General features: G+C 40.2%; 1 protein-coding gene across 2 annotated transcripts in view; it reads left to right on the top strand.

The window, feature by feature from the left end:
• Positions 1–9145, top strand: part of PARVA (parvin alpha) — a 78620-nt gene extending 69475 nt beyond the window's left edge. For both annotated transcript variants that reach the window (XM_079966818.1, XM_079966819.1), the window contains exon 13: positions 1295–9145. In XM_079966818.1, coding sequence (XP_079822944.1) covers positions 1295–1371 — 77 coding nt within the window. In that variant the 3' untranslated portion in view covers positions 1372–9145. The remainder of the gene's footprint in view (positions 1–1294) is intronic.
• The last annotated feature ends 7123 nt before the right edge of the window (positions 9146–16268 follow it).

The following is a 16268-nucleotide window of genomic DNA, read 5'->3' as shown; positions in this document are numbered from 1 at the left end:
CTGCTCTGTGGAGAAGCATTCCTCCTAAGATATAAAAAGGCACCCATTTCCCAAAAACAATGAAGACATGTTCTCCCCCCCCCCCAACAAGACTTAGGTTTTAAAACAATAAAAAATGGATATCTATTTTCACTTATTTCTTGTAATATTTTAAAATTATTTTAGCTGGTTTTCTTGTAGATGTTTGCAAAGCACCTTGACACATGCCTAAATAGTGAATCATAAATAAACAAATGAAAATACGCCCAAGGTGATCCTGCTATGGAATTTTAATATTCAAATCACCAAGGTATTTGTGGGGCTTTATTGCTCCATGATAGCCCCTAAACCAACTGAATTGTGTAATAAAAATTTTATCGTATAATTAAACTTGCCAGCTTACCAAATGGTCTCCCAGTCTGGATCCTATAAAGACCTATGTAGCATAATGGGTTTCGGATGCCAGTAATTTCATTTATTTGTCATTTAGCTATCTCCATCACTCTGATTGTGCAAATTATTTGCAATAGGCCAGCAGTTTTCATAAATATGCAAACGTATGGTATAACCAAAAACTGCACTGTGGACATTTACAGTTTGTACAACTAAAGAGCAATGGGAAAATTTTACTTTGCTGTTTGGAATACATAAATCATGTATATTTTAGAGCCTTAGAAAATTCCAAGAAAAAATTGGGATGTTATTTCATGTTCTGCTGAAACTTGTTAAAATGAATGGTATGTTCAATCTGGAGGAGTACTTAACAAAAGTAGCTTTGCGTATTTCCCTTGAGATAAAATTACCATTCTCGAGAATCAGATGGATATTACTAAGGACAAAGACCTGAACTGCGTTTCTCAGTCACAATACTGAAAAAGAGCCCATAATGTTCAGTTACAGCTGAAGGTCTGACTCAGGCCTGCACTGAACAACTTGGGACCCACCAAGCCAAGCACAGTTCACCAACCCTTTCTTGTTACCTGCCAGGTGCTTGACAAGCCCATCTTTTTGGAGGTCCAGGTACGCTCTAAAAACGACGCTCTGTCAGCTGCTTGTGAGCTATAACTAGATAGAGGGTTGGCTACATTCAGCTTGGTTGGTCAAAAGTTTGGTACAGGCCTGTTCTTAAATGAATGCACTTGTGGCTGGTTTTGAGCATACTGTTGCTAAAATCCTATTAAGGTTGACCAAAGCAGCCCAGCTTATATATGCCTATAGAGGCAGATGCATGATGATGCGTCTTCCAAATACGGGCTGTTTTATTTGTTCACCGAGGTCATTAAAAGTTCAACATTTCTTCCCTCTTTTTTTCTAGACATCGTAAATTGTGACTTAAAGTCAACTCTGAGGGTGCTGTACAATCTGTTCACCAAATACAGAAACTTGGAATGAAGAAGTCCCTTGGGATCCCACAGGTGGCTAAGTAAGGAACCAACCAACCCAACAGCCACTCCTGTTTTGCAATCGTTCTTTTACTTTTGTACTACACTTCCTTCACATATTCCATATTCTTGCTATGTTTGTTTTGCACACACAAAAAAATGTTTTAAATTAGGTCTTGTCTGCAATCCAAAATATTATGAAGTGAACCTCTGCTGGAAGATGCATATTCCTTTGTTTTAACTAGCTCTTGATTTCTTGGAGAGCAAGCAAGAAAGTCTGATCCCACATCCAGGTTAAGAGAAACAAACTGATTTTGAGAGAAATGCCAGCCTCTTCCTATGAGCTATGCTGCCGCAATAACCAAGATGATCACATGACACAGGTCTGTGCACTACTACATGGTAAATGTGCTCTCTTCTTCTGCGGGATCCTCTCTAAGCCAAAGAATAGGTATGCCTGCTGTCTCTGGTGCTTTGGCAGCTGCTGCTTTCTATACATTACTCAGCTATGCTACACATAGGACATAATCAGCCCAGAAACAGGATAGTCCTTTATCAGTGTGCTTAGCTCTTCATCAAGACAAGCTGGACTAGCAGCAGAACTCTGTGTTGTTCCCATATATCAAGGTAGCCAGGGACTCTCCCCTGTCCTACCACACACCCACCCCCGGGAGTCATTTTAGATTGTGGTGCAAACTGCTGCTTTTAAGAAGTAGATGCTCAGTGGTTCCATAGAATCAATCAGATCAAAATGCTTCAGTTTAATTAAGTTGTGGATTGAGCTGCAGGACATTTTCTCTGTCTGTGTTTATTGAATATTTATTTCAAAGAAAGGATCCACTGTATTCCTAATGAGCTGTATGAGCACTATTACAAAGATCATGGAGCATGTAAGAGAGAGAGATGGTGTGATGCAAACTGAGCTATGAAACTGAGCTTCATAATTTGACTGACGGGGCTTATAATATTATAAGGGTCCAGGTATGTGTTCCCTGTGCATACATTCCTCATCATTTTTCATTCCTTACAAGCTCGCAGATCATGCAGCTTTCCTTTAACTACAGTGCATTTAAAATAACCTGCAGCATGTAGTATTTTTTACAATATGATACTCTTGCCTAGTTGCAAACGCTGTGGTACGAAGTATGTAGATAGTTTCAGTATGGAAACTCTTTTGCAACAAAGCACATAGAAAGTCAGTGCAGTGGGCTTCTGGGCTAGAATCCAGGTGGTATCAGCCCTGCCAGGATATTGACATAAGCTTTGTTTACATAATTGAAACGAAACATAAAATGATGTAATTGGTATAAGTAAGAAGCAGCTTTGGTGACAGAAGCAAAGGTAAAGGTTGTTCAAAGAAAATTATTTTTGCATACCTTGGCCTTTGGAGATCTAAAATGAATGGGAAATGTTGAACATTTTATGAAAATCAGGTTCTCTTGCATTATGATTATTACTAAACCTAAAATTAATTTTTTTGGATTTTTGAATTTTAACAGGATAAGACAACTATATACTGTATACAGAAGAAGTTGTGATTTTTTTGGTTTGTATTCTTTGCCAAATCCTGTTAAAATACAAGCATTTTAATTTTAAGATCAGCACCAATAATTTGTGCTGCAATTTGTCCCATGCTTACTTTGTACTGAACATTGAGGGGAAAGTAGCTTACTTTTATTTATTTTTTTATTCGTCTCTACCAAAATGATAAAACCTAAACGTAAAATAACATCCGGTACCTATCTTACAGTGTGTGGTTCTGATTTTAAATATTTCTTATGCTTAGTGAAGAGGTGGTGTGACTCCTTTAGTTAGTTCATATTTGATTTTTTTTTTTTTTGTAATGCAAGTAAAGGGGTTAATATTGTATCAGGATATGCCTGTTGCCTTCCCGATGCTGAACAGGTGCCTCTAGACGTTCAGTAGCCCAGGGGCCAGTCATCATCTTCATGTTAGTAAAGGTGCCAAGAGGTGACTATCTCATCAGTTTTGTTGGTTGACCATCACTTCTGCCTTGTGTGGTGAGAATGGGGGGTGGGGAGGGGCATAATGTATCCAGGTAAAACTCATTTGCGATATGCATATGTATATGATAGGTTACATACCATTTTTCGCCACATGAGGGTGCATACAAACAGTATAATCACTGCACAAAAAATAGACACGTCTGAATTATCTGATAGTGGCTTTTAGGGTAACCAGATACAAAGCTCCTATGCACCTAAGAGTTCTGTAAAAGAGGGTCACAGCAGGTGCAACTTTTCTCCCTTCTGGTTGAGATGCTTCATCTCTTGAAGTTAAGTTCACATATAGAATCTTATCTAGGAACCCTGCCTTCCTTTGCATCTTAATTATTTTTAAAAACCCCATCATGAATATTAATCCTCTAATTATATTGGCAGGCATTATACACTGGATCAGAATTTACTGTGCAAAAGGAGGTGAGAGCTAGCTGAAGCTGCTACCAGAGAAAGGCAAGGTGGCTATTCTTGCTATAGCCTCCCATGCCACCTGCCATTCTGTTTCTGGGGGTTCTCCAACCCTCCAGAACAGAGAGGAGGGAAAATTGACCAAAATAGCCCTTTCTCCCTGCTTCTTCCAGCAACAGCATCCTGTAAGCAATGTTATGTTCATGGGAACTCTTGATCCATCCCACAGGCATTAGATGATGCACCTCACATGGTTGATAATTCCCACTGCAACATTAATCTGCTGACTGCAACTCTAAAGGTAGCTACGTGAAAGTAAGTTTCATTAAAATCAAGGGGAGGGACCTGCTCCTTTGTGAACAGCACAGTGTTTTCAGGATATGGTGCTTTCTGCAATCACATAATTGCCCTTTCTTTGTCGCTTTTTAGTCGAAATAGTAGCTTTTTACTCAAAATAGTAGCTTTTTACTCAAAATAGTAGCTTTTTATTCGAAATAGAGTTGTTCTGGGATAATTTGGTAATATCGGAAAGCACTTGACTCTGGATAAACATGAAGCAACTCCTCCATTGCGTCGCTGGATTAAATATGGGGCAGGGCTGTATTTTCATAGAAAGGATAATTTTAGCAGATTAACCTCCCAGCATAGGGCTGCTGCAGCAAGAGAGAATCAGTATCTGCCAAAATTCTACTCTTTATCTGCAGAATTAATTTTTAAAAGGAACAGAACCCCTTTCCCCCCATTTAATCTGACAACACAATTCTGTAGTTTCATGTTTATCTAGCTAGCCTGAGACTGTCACTTCACGTTGTGACAGGCTAACTGCCCGATACTAAAGTTACCAATTTTTATTAACCTGTTTCTTTGCCTTTAACAGCACATTAATTGAAAAAAGGAATTGATTCATAGGAAATATGGCTGCTGACGCTCAAGGGAGCCATATATTTTTAAATGAAAATTCAGTTTAGCAGTATTAGCTTTTTATATGTCCTTGTTTGCGGGGGGACCAGTTGCTATTAGGGGTTCAAAGTGAATTTGGGAGACAGGAGAATGGATGGACTAAAAAGTTATTAAATTTACCCAGAACCCTCTCCTGTTTCTCCTGCTCCTTTTTTCTTCTTCAGTGCTTTCCTAGGAAATGCCTCTCCATGGTTTGTGTCCTCCAGCTTTTGGTTAACCAACTACCAGTTACCAGCTTCATTGCCCTTTGAACCAGTTATTAGTTTTTTTAAAAAAAGTTCAGGACAACAAAGAGATTGTAGGTATTGTTCCAGCTTACTGAAATATATTTTTCTAAATGGGTATTTGGCTATAGATTCTGGTTCAGTTTGGTTTGGTCTCCTTGAACTGCAGCATGTTTCATCTTGCGCACAGGTTCCAGGCAAAATGCCATGTGCCTAGTGGCTTCTGTTAGAGAATCAAAGTTAAAATCAAAAGCAAAGGACTATTGAAGTCAGTGGCTGCCAAGGAAAACAGAACATTCCCCATCCCTTGAAGTCATTAAGTGGGCATTGGATATCTACCTTATAGTTATGCTGAGCAAAAGGAAAAAATTACACCAGAGCAAAAATATCTAGATTACCCCTTTCAAAGAAACAAAATGCAAAAAAAGTCCTTAGACTTCTGATATTAATTTTGTTTTGTTGAATTTCTAGATAGTCATTAGCTGCTACATCATTATATTATCATTTCACATCAGTTAGATTTGTATAAATAGAAACAATGGGTTTCACTCAGTTGTGTGTTAAAAAATAAATGGAATTCCATAAATAGGGGGTGTAACCAGGGCTTTTTTCATCCGGAACTCACTGGAACTCAGTTCCGCCACCTCTCAGGTGGGCACCATTGCCATTCTAAAAGAAGGAGGGAGGTGCTCGTGGTGAGCACCTCTTTTTCTAGAAAAATAGCACTGGGAGTAACTGATGAGTTTAAGCAATGTGAAACATTAGGCATGTCTTGTCATTTTTAGAGGAAGCTTAATAGTTACTTATGCTAAGAAGAAAATGCTGGACTCTATAATATAAACATTTCCATTGAATGAATGAACAAAATGTTGATTATTTAACCAAGAAGACAGCCCCTCGCCTAAATAAAGACTAAATATTTTTGCAAAAAAAGCTACCTAGTCCTTTCTACAGTGATGTAGGATGATAATGGGTGGATGTTACATGTTAGAACCATTATTTAATTGGAAAGCAGCTTTCTAACAAGGACTGAAACATCCCCTGTAATTTGTGGAATGCTAGATTATTTATTGTTAATCATGCAGGTACTAATAGTGGTTATATTTACGTATCTTACCAGTGTTTTGCAAGCTTTCTTCTTGAAGGTGTAGAAGCTTATGTCATACTGAGAAATGGGAAGGTAGTTGTATTCCTGATCCAGCTACGCATGTGTAGCAGCAACCAGAGCTATACACATGGAGCCCAGTCAGAAAAACAACAGTCACACCAAACGTTGGTGAAATGTAGCCCTCTCAGCTCCCCCTTCTAAACATGGTTGTCTCTTTCCAAAAAGCTCTGGCAGCTAGATTGGTGAAGAAACCATATATGCAGCACCCATGTGCATGTGAGGTTCCTTTTTAACCTTCTAATTGGATATGGTCCCTAGTTAGATCAGGTTGTCAGGCTGTGGATGTATAGCTCTACGCACATGGCAAATTGACCCTTATGGTGCACAGGGCTTCCCCTTTTCATAACTTGGAACAGGAGAATCTGCTTGAATACCTAGGGTTCCAATGCCTACTTTTTAAGTAATATCCACCAATAATAATGTTGCTGGTAGCACTTTCTTTGTAGAATAAATTCAGCCTTTCAGGAAGCAAGATTAATTATTCCGTAGATGTGTCTTTTGTTGAAATACCAAAGTGCTTATTTGAGAATGGAACCAGCAAAGTATCTTGTGGGTAAATGACAGCTGATTCCATCTTCAAAAACACAAGTGATTGACACCTGGGGTCATGAAGGCCATTGCTTTGATTTTGCAAAAGTAACTAAATTGGTGAGCACGTGTATGTTTCGTAGCAAGTATTTGTTTTAATTGAAGAGCAGTTTCTACAATTATACAGGGACACCTATAAACATGAAATAGTTTAATTATTTTCATACCCAAGCACTACTTGTCCTATAAAAATGGATTCTGTCTTATATTTCTAATAGAGAATTATCATCTATAGATTCTACAGATTATATCTAGTATTTATTGCATCTGAAAAATATAAATATATATAAACAGGTTTATTTCTGTATAAAATATAGACTTTTTTTATTTGGGCAAAATAGAGACATTAGTTATTATAAATTTCTAGTCTACATAGGATTTGTTCCCTAGATTATTGTTAAAATAAGGAGAGTTTTAGGGTGAACGGGGCTATATTTTTAATACTAGGGTCAGAATGCATTTTATAGAGCATGATAAAAATGTAAGGGCAGCATTGAAATTACCTCATTCCTCTATTGCAGTGTACCCCAACCTTGGGCCTCCAGCTGTTTTTGAACTACAATTCCCATCATCCCTGACCACTGGTCTTGCTAGCTAGGGATGATGGGAGTTGTAGTCCAAAAACAGCTGGAGGCCCAAGGTTGGGAAACACTGCTCTATTGGACCAGTATTCTTAAAAGCATGTAGTGTGATGGGCCAGATAAGCAAGACCAAAGCAAAAACTACTGCCTTGGGAGTGCTATAAAACTGCCATGGGGAACAGAATTTTATCTGTTTCCAACTCCACTTCCCCCTCCTCCATTCTGGTCTCATTGAACACTAGCAAACCTGCAGGCAAGTGAGCTTGGGAGGTGCCAAGCATCTGGACTGGACCATTCTCTCCTCCATTAATTCTAGGAGGGTCCCTCTTTTCTATGTTCTTTGACCGTTGTGCTGTTCTTTTTTGCTGACTGCCTTTTAGAGGAAAGCCTATACCTAAGTGAGCAGTTTGCCACCAGTATAAAATGTGTTGTGGTCTTGCCTCTTTTGACAGATCCTGCAGTCAGTTCATCTAAGAAGTAACATACGTGAAACGTATTGGGGTGAATCCAATTCTGTCTAGTGTGGTGTTAATTCCATGCACCAAGGTACAGCTAGATATTAAGACTGGCTAAAGGGACAATCCAGAGAACCTACTTTTTCAAAGATAGAACAAAAGTTTTTAACTTCTGTGGTTTCGGAGGAAAATATCCAATTTTGTTAGAAGGCTCTCAAAAAAGGCACAAAACTGGCCAGGCTACGTAGTCAGGAACGAGAGCGCATATGTTCTACCTTCCACCACATTAATCTCCCAGTCCCCTCCTTATCTTATATGTGTGTAATCTATTTCTTATGAGAAATCTAGGCCTCGAAAGTGCTTCTATTGATTCTACGGGTGGAGGTGCAAGAGATTCTAGGATGTCTTTGATTATGTATGATGATTGCATTTAGAAGAGATTTTTATAGAAGGCTCACAGCAGGAGAAATTTGTTAATCAATACAGCTTGCATGGATATTAAGATAAATGGCACTTGATCAGTGTAATTCACCTACTTTTAATATTGTTGCTTTCCAAATGAATCTTCCTTGTATTCTTTTCATGAATGTTTTGTTCCATGCCAACACTAGCACAGCTAACTAAATAGTTTATTTTAAAAGTGATGCTTTTATTTCAGTAGTCAAAAATCTACTGGTATATTGGTTTTGAATTCGCTTTTTTAAAAAAAAGAAAGTTGAGTTTTCTGTCTGAAAATGTCCTTTAAATATACACTACAGAATATAAAACCTCAACATCCTTTATATACATAAAAAAATGGAAATTCCTTACCAGTTAAGTGGCAACATGTTGCCAAAACGGACACTCAGTAAACTCAACCTCCATAATTTTGCAAGCCATTTTATAAAATCAAAAGTTTGGGGTCTAAGTCTTTGAACTTGAATTCCCTCCTGTGCACTGGGTGGGGTATAATCAGTGAGCATTAGCCCACTGCACTGAACAGGCAAACACCATGCAGTAACTGCTGTTGTGTGTATGTGTGTTCTTATTTCAATACACATATAAAATCAATTGTAAATCAGTAAAATTCTTCAGATTAGAAAATTGTATTGAAATGCATATTTCAATCTAATGTTATGCCGGAAGATAAGCTGTTCTGTTTTCATCTGGTATTGGAAATACTGTGAGTTAATAACTTCAGAACTGCAGGTATTCCATCATCCAAAGAATGCTGATTATCGTTTAACATTAATTGGTGTTCAGTCCTGTGCATACGTTATTGTCTGTAATCAAGTGTATCAACTGTTACACATTTAAAAGGTTGCTTTTAATTGTATTTTGTCTAATAGATTGCAGATTCAATAGCATTTATGAAAATAAATGTTATGTATGCTGTGAAATTGTACATGGTATCTTGTTTTTCTTCTGGGATTTATTTATTTTTCTTGGCACTTAAAGCATATGCCTTCCCTGTCTAATAATCTTTGAGAAAGTTGCTAACGTTTGCAAAGATCCAAAGAACCACACAACTAAAGAACTTTAGATCCTCTCCTTCAAAAAGCTGCCACGTAGAATTCAAATTGTGACACAATAAAATACAATATAAGAAATAAAAGAAGCAATAAAGACATAGAAATCCTATGTATGGATGTGTCATCTCCAACATCAAATCCCCAGACACATAATGGACCACATGAATGAAGGTCATGGGGCCATTGGTGGTCCATGGGCCACAGTTTAGGAACCTCCACTCTAGAGGGGTGGGGGAGCCCAAGCACAAATATAGTAGTCATTTATTTGCTTAATTTAAAATATTTTTATACCACCTGTCATGAAAAAACTCACAATAAAATGCACTAAAAATGCACTCAAGAAATTCAACAGCATTTTTAAAGTCGGGACAAGAGTTGTTTCAAAACGTACATCACAACAGACATACTTTAATGAGCTGGGAAGGCTTCACTGTTGGTGCCTTCCTTGTTTCAGAGGGGAATTGCACAAGAGGGTGTGCCACAAGTGACAAAAACCCTTCCAGTAACTGAGATGAACCTCTACAGGCTGTAGTACCAGCTGGAAAGTCTCAGCAAAAGATCTGCATGACCAGGTGAATAAGGTATATGGGAGGAGGCATTCCCTCAGAAAACCTGGTCCCTTATAAGTCAATACCTTAAGTTTGCCTTGTAGCAAATAGGCAGCTGGGCCAGTTCTCTTGTAAAAGGTATTAAATGCTCATGATGGGACACTTCATTCAGCCATCTAGCTGCCACATTCTGCATTAGCCGAGGCTTCCAGACCAACGTTAAAGGCAGCCCTGCATACAAAACATTCCTGTAATCCAGTCATGAGGTTATCATTGCATATGTCACTGTGGCAAGGCTATCCCTATCCAGGGAACACCCATCATTGGTGCACCAGCCAAAGCTGCTAAAAGGTGCTCCAAACCACTGTGGCTACTAGGATGCCAAGGATAACAGTTCAAAGCAAGGAGCATCCTCCACATTACATAGCTGCAATTTCAAACGGAGTGCAACCCTGTCTAGGACAAGTAATCTGCCCAATTCCTGGGTGCAGGGACCACCACTGTGTCCAAACCTCAATCCAGAACTTGTATGCCCACACCTGACTTTGTTCCCCAAAGCACATGATTGTGCAGCCATTAACCACACAACCCGAATAACCTTTCCTCCTTTACACAGCCACATAAGTAACACCACACCTCATATATTTTCATCTTCCATACAACACCTGTCAGAAGCCAAAGTCAGGAGCAGGTCAGCAATAAACACCGGATGTCAGTGAAGTTACCGTATTTTTCGCACCATAGGGCGCACTGGACCATAGGGCGCACCCAGTTTTTAGGGTGGGGGGAATCAAGAAAAGAAATATTTCCCCCCCCCAGCCCCAAAGAGCAGCATACAGGCTGCACACAACCTCTCCCTGCCAGAGGGGTTGTGCGCAGCTATGGAAGAAGGCAAGGCAGCAAGCGGGATGGATCCTGCTTGCTGTTTTGGCTTCCCCTTTAGCCCCGTGCAGCCTCTCCTTGCCAGGAGACGCTGCACAGGGCTAAAGAAGCCATAGCCCCGTGCAGCCTCTCCCTGCCGGAGGGGTTGCACGCAGCTATGGCACAAGCCTGCATTCGCTCCATAGGACGCACACAAATTTCCCCTCAATTTTTGGAGGGGAAAAACTGCGTCCAATAGAGCGAAAAATACGGTAACTCTTTAGTTACCCAAACAGCACAGGCCTAGTGATCACAGCAACTCTTCCCAGTAGATTGACATAAGCAAACTCAGCCCTCCAGATGTTTTGGGACTACAACTCCCATCATCCCTGACCACTGGTCCTGTTAGCTAGGGATGGTGGGAGTTGTAATCCCAAAACATCTGGAGGGCCAAGTTTGCCTATGCCTGCAGTAGATCTTGCCCCAATAAGACAATTATAAGTAATGAAGGTCCCTGCCTTCCTACCACTCTCTAAGGGTCTTTCCCAAGCAACCTGAGTCTCCTTCATATTGCCTCTCTTTGCTCCACCCTCTTTATTCATCCTCTGGGAGACCCCGGGAGGGGAACTAGTCACAGCAAGAGGGGGAGACACCCTGGCTTCTTCAGCAGCCTGCCCTGACTCTTCTCCAGCCTCCGCTTCTGGACTGCCCTCTGCCACAGTCTCTTCCTGCTCACTAAACCCTGTTCCCCCTCTTCCACTTCCAACACCACCTCCTCCCAGCAGTGGTGGAGGAACCCTTTCCGGCACCCGAGTACCTGGTGGCAAGTCCTGCTGGACTGCATGATCCCACAGCAGATGCTAGCATTCAGGCCACAAGTTCAAACTCCAAAGTCAGACCAGGTTCCTGCCTCTGCAGCCAACCCAGATTTCAAGGCACCTGGAGGTCAGTCCCGCATGAGCACAGTCGGGAAGAGCTCCCTGGAACAACCAAGCTGTGGTCCAACCAACCTGACACAGCACCTCAGCTCTGCTTTCTTTTTATGCCTTGCATTCTGATTGTAGCATCTGTGCTTGATGAGGCATGTGACCCTCACCTCCTCCCAGCCTACTCTAGCTGAGGAATCACACCCCTCCTCCTAGAGCTAGCGAGCCCCACCTGGCCAGCTAGTGAACTGGGCTGTGGGTACTTGCCTGCCTTAGCCTCCTTGAGCATACCAGTATCTTCCGCTGCTCCTTACGCCTCAGAGCCCAATGTGTTCGAACTGTGTCTTGGAAGCAATGGAGAAAAGGTGTTGAGGGGGATTAACAGATGATGTGTCTGGTAACAGAGTCTGTTGAACATTCTTTTCTTCTTAACAATTTCTGATTTGTATATAATTATGCTTCCTACATTACATACGAACACAGCAAATCAGTGTCTACCACACTAGCAATAAAGTGTTAATTAACTTGGCCAACACACAAACACTTTTTACAAGCAAGAGATATTAGATCAGTTTTTGCTTACCATAAATTTTTATGAGATCATGTTGGAAAAACACATTCTAAGAAAGAATTTAAAAGGGCCAGGGGGAAAGCCACAATAATTTATCTCACCAGTTGATTCCCTTAACAAGTCAGTAAACTAAGCCACTTGAAACCATTCTCTGTTCACATGTCTGAAGAAGGAAGCAGAAGTTGAAAAAGTGGAATAAACGAATTTATTTTTCTACATCTTTTTTTACTGTGAGATGAAAACTGTGGGACAAACAAGACATAGCAGGACAGCCACATGCAATCCTATACTCTCATCTGGAAGTAAATCCCATTGATCCCAATGAGATTTACTTTTGAGTAGTCACTAGTCACATACAAGATTGCATCCATTGCTGCATTCACATGCAAATAGAAGCCCCATTTAAAAAAGATTAAAAAATGAAATAGCATGTTTGGTTGCAAGGAGACACTTCTAGTACTCTGCTCCGTCAAGCTATTTTTCTCCAATCATGGCTAGCTGCTGATGTTGGAGCTGGGCAGGAAGAAAAGCTCTTGCAGAAATAGTGGGGAGAGAGGATTTTTGTCAGTCACCCAAGCACTTTCATTTTTTGTTGTTGTTAATACCACTCAGTGGCGTAGCGTGGGTTGTCAGCACCCGGGGCAAGGCAAGTAATTTGCGCCCCCTAACCCATGGATTTGCGCCCCCTAACCCGTGGATTTGTGCCCCCTAACCCTAACCCCCAGATGTTGCGCCCGGTGCGGCCGGCCCCCCCTGCACCCCCCACGCTACGCCACTGATACCACTTCCCCTCACTTTATCTGTGAATGGTTAATAAATGCATATGGATGCTTCCTATACTACAGAAATTACAGCTGGAACTAGCTGGAACAAATTAACTTTCCTTTGATGTGCCTGGAATTACATTTTCCTCAATAAGTAATTTTGTTTTAGTAATTCTTGTTTTGCCCTTGATTTGCTCAAAGCTTTTTAACCTAGGGAAACATTGGTCCAAGCCGCTTTAGATCAAAATGTCATATTCTAACCCAAATTTACTGTCTATATGTGACCAGAAGTCCAGATAGTTTTATGAAGCAAGAAACTAGAGCAAGAGTGACATACAAACTATTACACTATTCTTGAAATGTGTCCTAAATTAAATACAGACTGTACTTAAAAAGTGCATACTTCATCTTAGCAATGGAAGCAAATACATTCAGAATGCTAGTTGAAAAATGCCAGCTGTGCTGGTAGATTGGATTCCTTTTAGGTTGCTATTGTAAACATTTAAACATTAGAAAACACAAATGTTAAGGTTACCATAACTCATCTCCTTTTAATTTAATAGCCATATTGTGTTGCACACTTTTATAGCCATATTGTCACTGATATTTAAACAGCGTTCCCAATTTAAATCAATGATTAAATGGCATTGTATGACTCACAGTACAGAGTACTGACTGGCTTTTGTTCAACTCACATCAGATTCAAGATACATTATTTACACCTACCTGAAAACATAAATCTGGCATTTCAAGCTGCTCCAGTTCACAGAGTCTTGGGGCAGAATGGGTCATGGAAAGGGTAACCTAATACAGAGGTTAGGAAGGGGGGTGCGGTCCACCCCAGGTGTCATCCCTGAGGGGGTGACAAAATGGCACACTGCAGGGCGCGACACCAGGGGCCTGGCCTGCAGCGTGCCCAAGCCACGTGTCTCTCATGGGTGTGACGTGGTGGCTCGGGGCCCCGCGCTGCCTAAAATGGCAGCATAGGGTTTGTGTCCGCCAGGCAGACTCTGTGGGCCGTCCCCCTGGGTGACTCGCACCCCTCGCCCCCGCTGCTCTGGGTGCCCTTGACCTAGTCTAGATCTACAGAGCGATAGATGTCAAGGTATGTTATCAAAAGTAGTTTGACTTTTTTTCTCCACACAAAGTGGTGGTGGGTGTGCTTGCGCATGTGCACAGTGCTATTTTGTGATGGTACTCATGATTAGAAAGTGCCATCACCCTTTTTTTTTGGTTGCCCATGGCAGCCATTTTGTGCCGGCATCCACAGCACTTTTATCAAGTGCCAGCGGCTCTTTTTTTTTTTTTTTTAAAATAATTTTTATTCGTTTTCCAGACAGATAGCAAAAACAAAACAAGATAAACAGAAAAAAAACAGAAAAAATCAAAACACAAAACAATTAGAATATAGTTTCAAAATCATCATTTCATACCCTTCTTTCTTTTGACTTCCCCATACCTCCCCATCCCTGCATCCTTGTTTAATGGTTCTTTAGCAACCCTTAGGTCCATTGTCTTAATTCCCTTTCATAAAGTTTCCTTTAGTTTTTTAATTACTGCTGCAATTCTTTACCTCTTACCCCCTGACATCTTAACATTCCTCAATTTTACAATTGTTTTTAAGATATATTTTAAATTTCTTCCAGTCCTCTTCCACTGTCTCTTTCCCCTGGTCACGGATTCTGCCCGTCATCTCGGCCAGTCCCATAAAGTCGATCACCTTTGTTTGCCATTCTTCCAGAGTCGGTAGTTCTTGCATCTTCCAATACTTTGCCAGTAGAATTCTTGCTGCTGCAGTGGCATACATAAAGAAAATCCTATCCTTCTTTAGCACCGATTGGCCAACCATGCCCAAGAGAAAAGCCTCTGGTTTCTTAGGAAAAGTCCACTTAAGGACCTTCTTAATTTCATTATAGATCATTTCCCAGAAAGCTTTAACCTTTGGGCAGGTCCACCAAAGGTGGTAAAAAGTGCCTTCACTCTCATTACATTTCCAACACTTATTGTTAGGCAAGTGGTAAATTTTTGCAAGCTTGACTGGGGTCATGTACCACCGATAGATCATTTTCATAATATTTTCTTTTAAAGCATTACATGCAGTAAATTTAATACCGGTGGTCCATAACTGTTCCCAGTCAGCAAACATAATATCATGACCAATATCTTGTGCCCATTTAATCATTGCTGATTTCACCGTTTCGTCCTGTGTATTCCATTTCAACAGCAAGTTATACATTTTTGATAGATTCTTAGTATTGGATTCCAACAATTCTGTTTCTAGTTTTGACCTCCCTTTCTGGAAACCTATTTTCCTGTCCTGTTTAAATGTCTCATTTATCTGATGGTAGTGCAACCAGTCTCGAACCTTGGGCTTTAGTTTCTCATAACTCTGAAGTTTAACCCTTTCACCATCATATTCTAGAATCTCATGATATTTTGGCCATTTAGAGTCCATATTAAGCTTTTTTACTTCCCTAGCTTCCATTGGTGACACCCACCTAGGGGTTTTACTTTCCAGCAAATCTTTGTATCTAATCCAAACATTATACAATGCTTTCCTTACAATATGGTTTTTAAAGCTTTTATACACCTTTGCCTTGTCGTACCATAAGTATGCATGCCAACCAAAACTATTGTCGTACCCTTCCAGGTCCAAAATGTCAGTGTTCTCAAGAAGTAGCCAGTGTTTCAACCAGCAGAAAGCTGCCGATTCATAATAAAGTCTTAAGTCCGGCAGGGCAAACCCCCCTCTATCCTTTGCATCAGTTAAAATCTTAAATTTAATTCTGGGCTTTTTGCCCTGCCAGACAAATTTTGATATGTCTTTCTGCCACTTCTTGAAACAGTCCATCTTGTCCAAAATCTGCAACGTCTGGTATAAAAACAACATTCTAGGCAATACATTCATCTTAATAGTAGCAATTCGGCCTAACAAGGAAAGTTTCAACCTTGACCATATTTCCAGATCCTTCTTTACCTCTGACCAACTTTTTTCATAGTTATCCTTAAATAAGTTCACATTCTTGGATGTTAAGTTTAACCCCAGGTATTTTACCCTTTTTGTTATTTCCAAGCCTGTTTCATTCTGAAAACTCTCTCTTTCTTCCATTGTTAAATTTTTTTCCAAGACTTTCATTTTTTGTTTGTTCAATTTAAAACCTGCTACTCGACCAAATATTTCAATTAATTCTAATACTCTTTTAGTACTAGTGTCTGGCTGTTGCAAGGTCAATACTAGATCATCTGCAAATGCTCTTAATTTGTAATGTCTAACTCCGACCTGGACTCCTTTAACCAACTGGTCCTTTCTAATCATATTTA

The sequence above is a fragment of the Podarcis cretensis genome (assembly GCF_951804945.1).
Source record: "Podarcis cretensis genome assembly, chromosome: 1".
NCBI classification, from domain to species: domain Eukaryota; kingdom Metazoa; phylum Chordata; class Lepidosauria; order Squamata; family Lacertidae; genus Podarcis; species Podarcis cretensis.
Note: the sequence above shows the minus strand (reverse complement) of the source record. Positions and strands in the feature narration are given on the sequence as shown.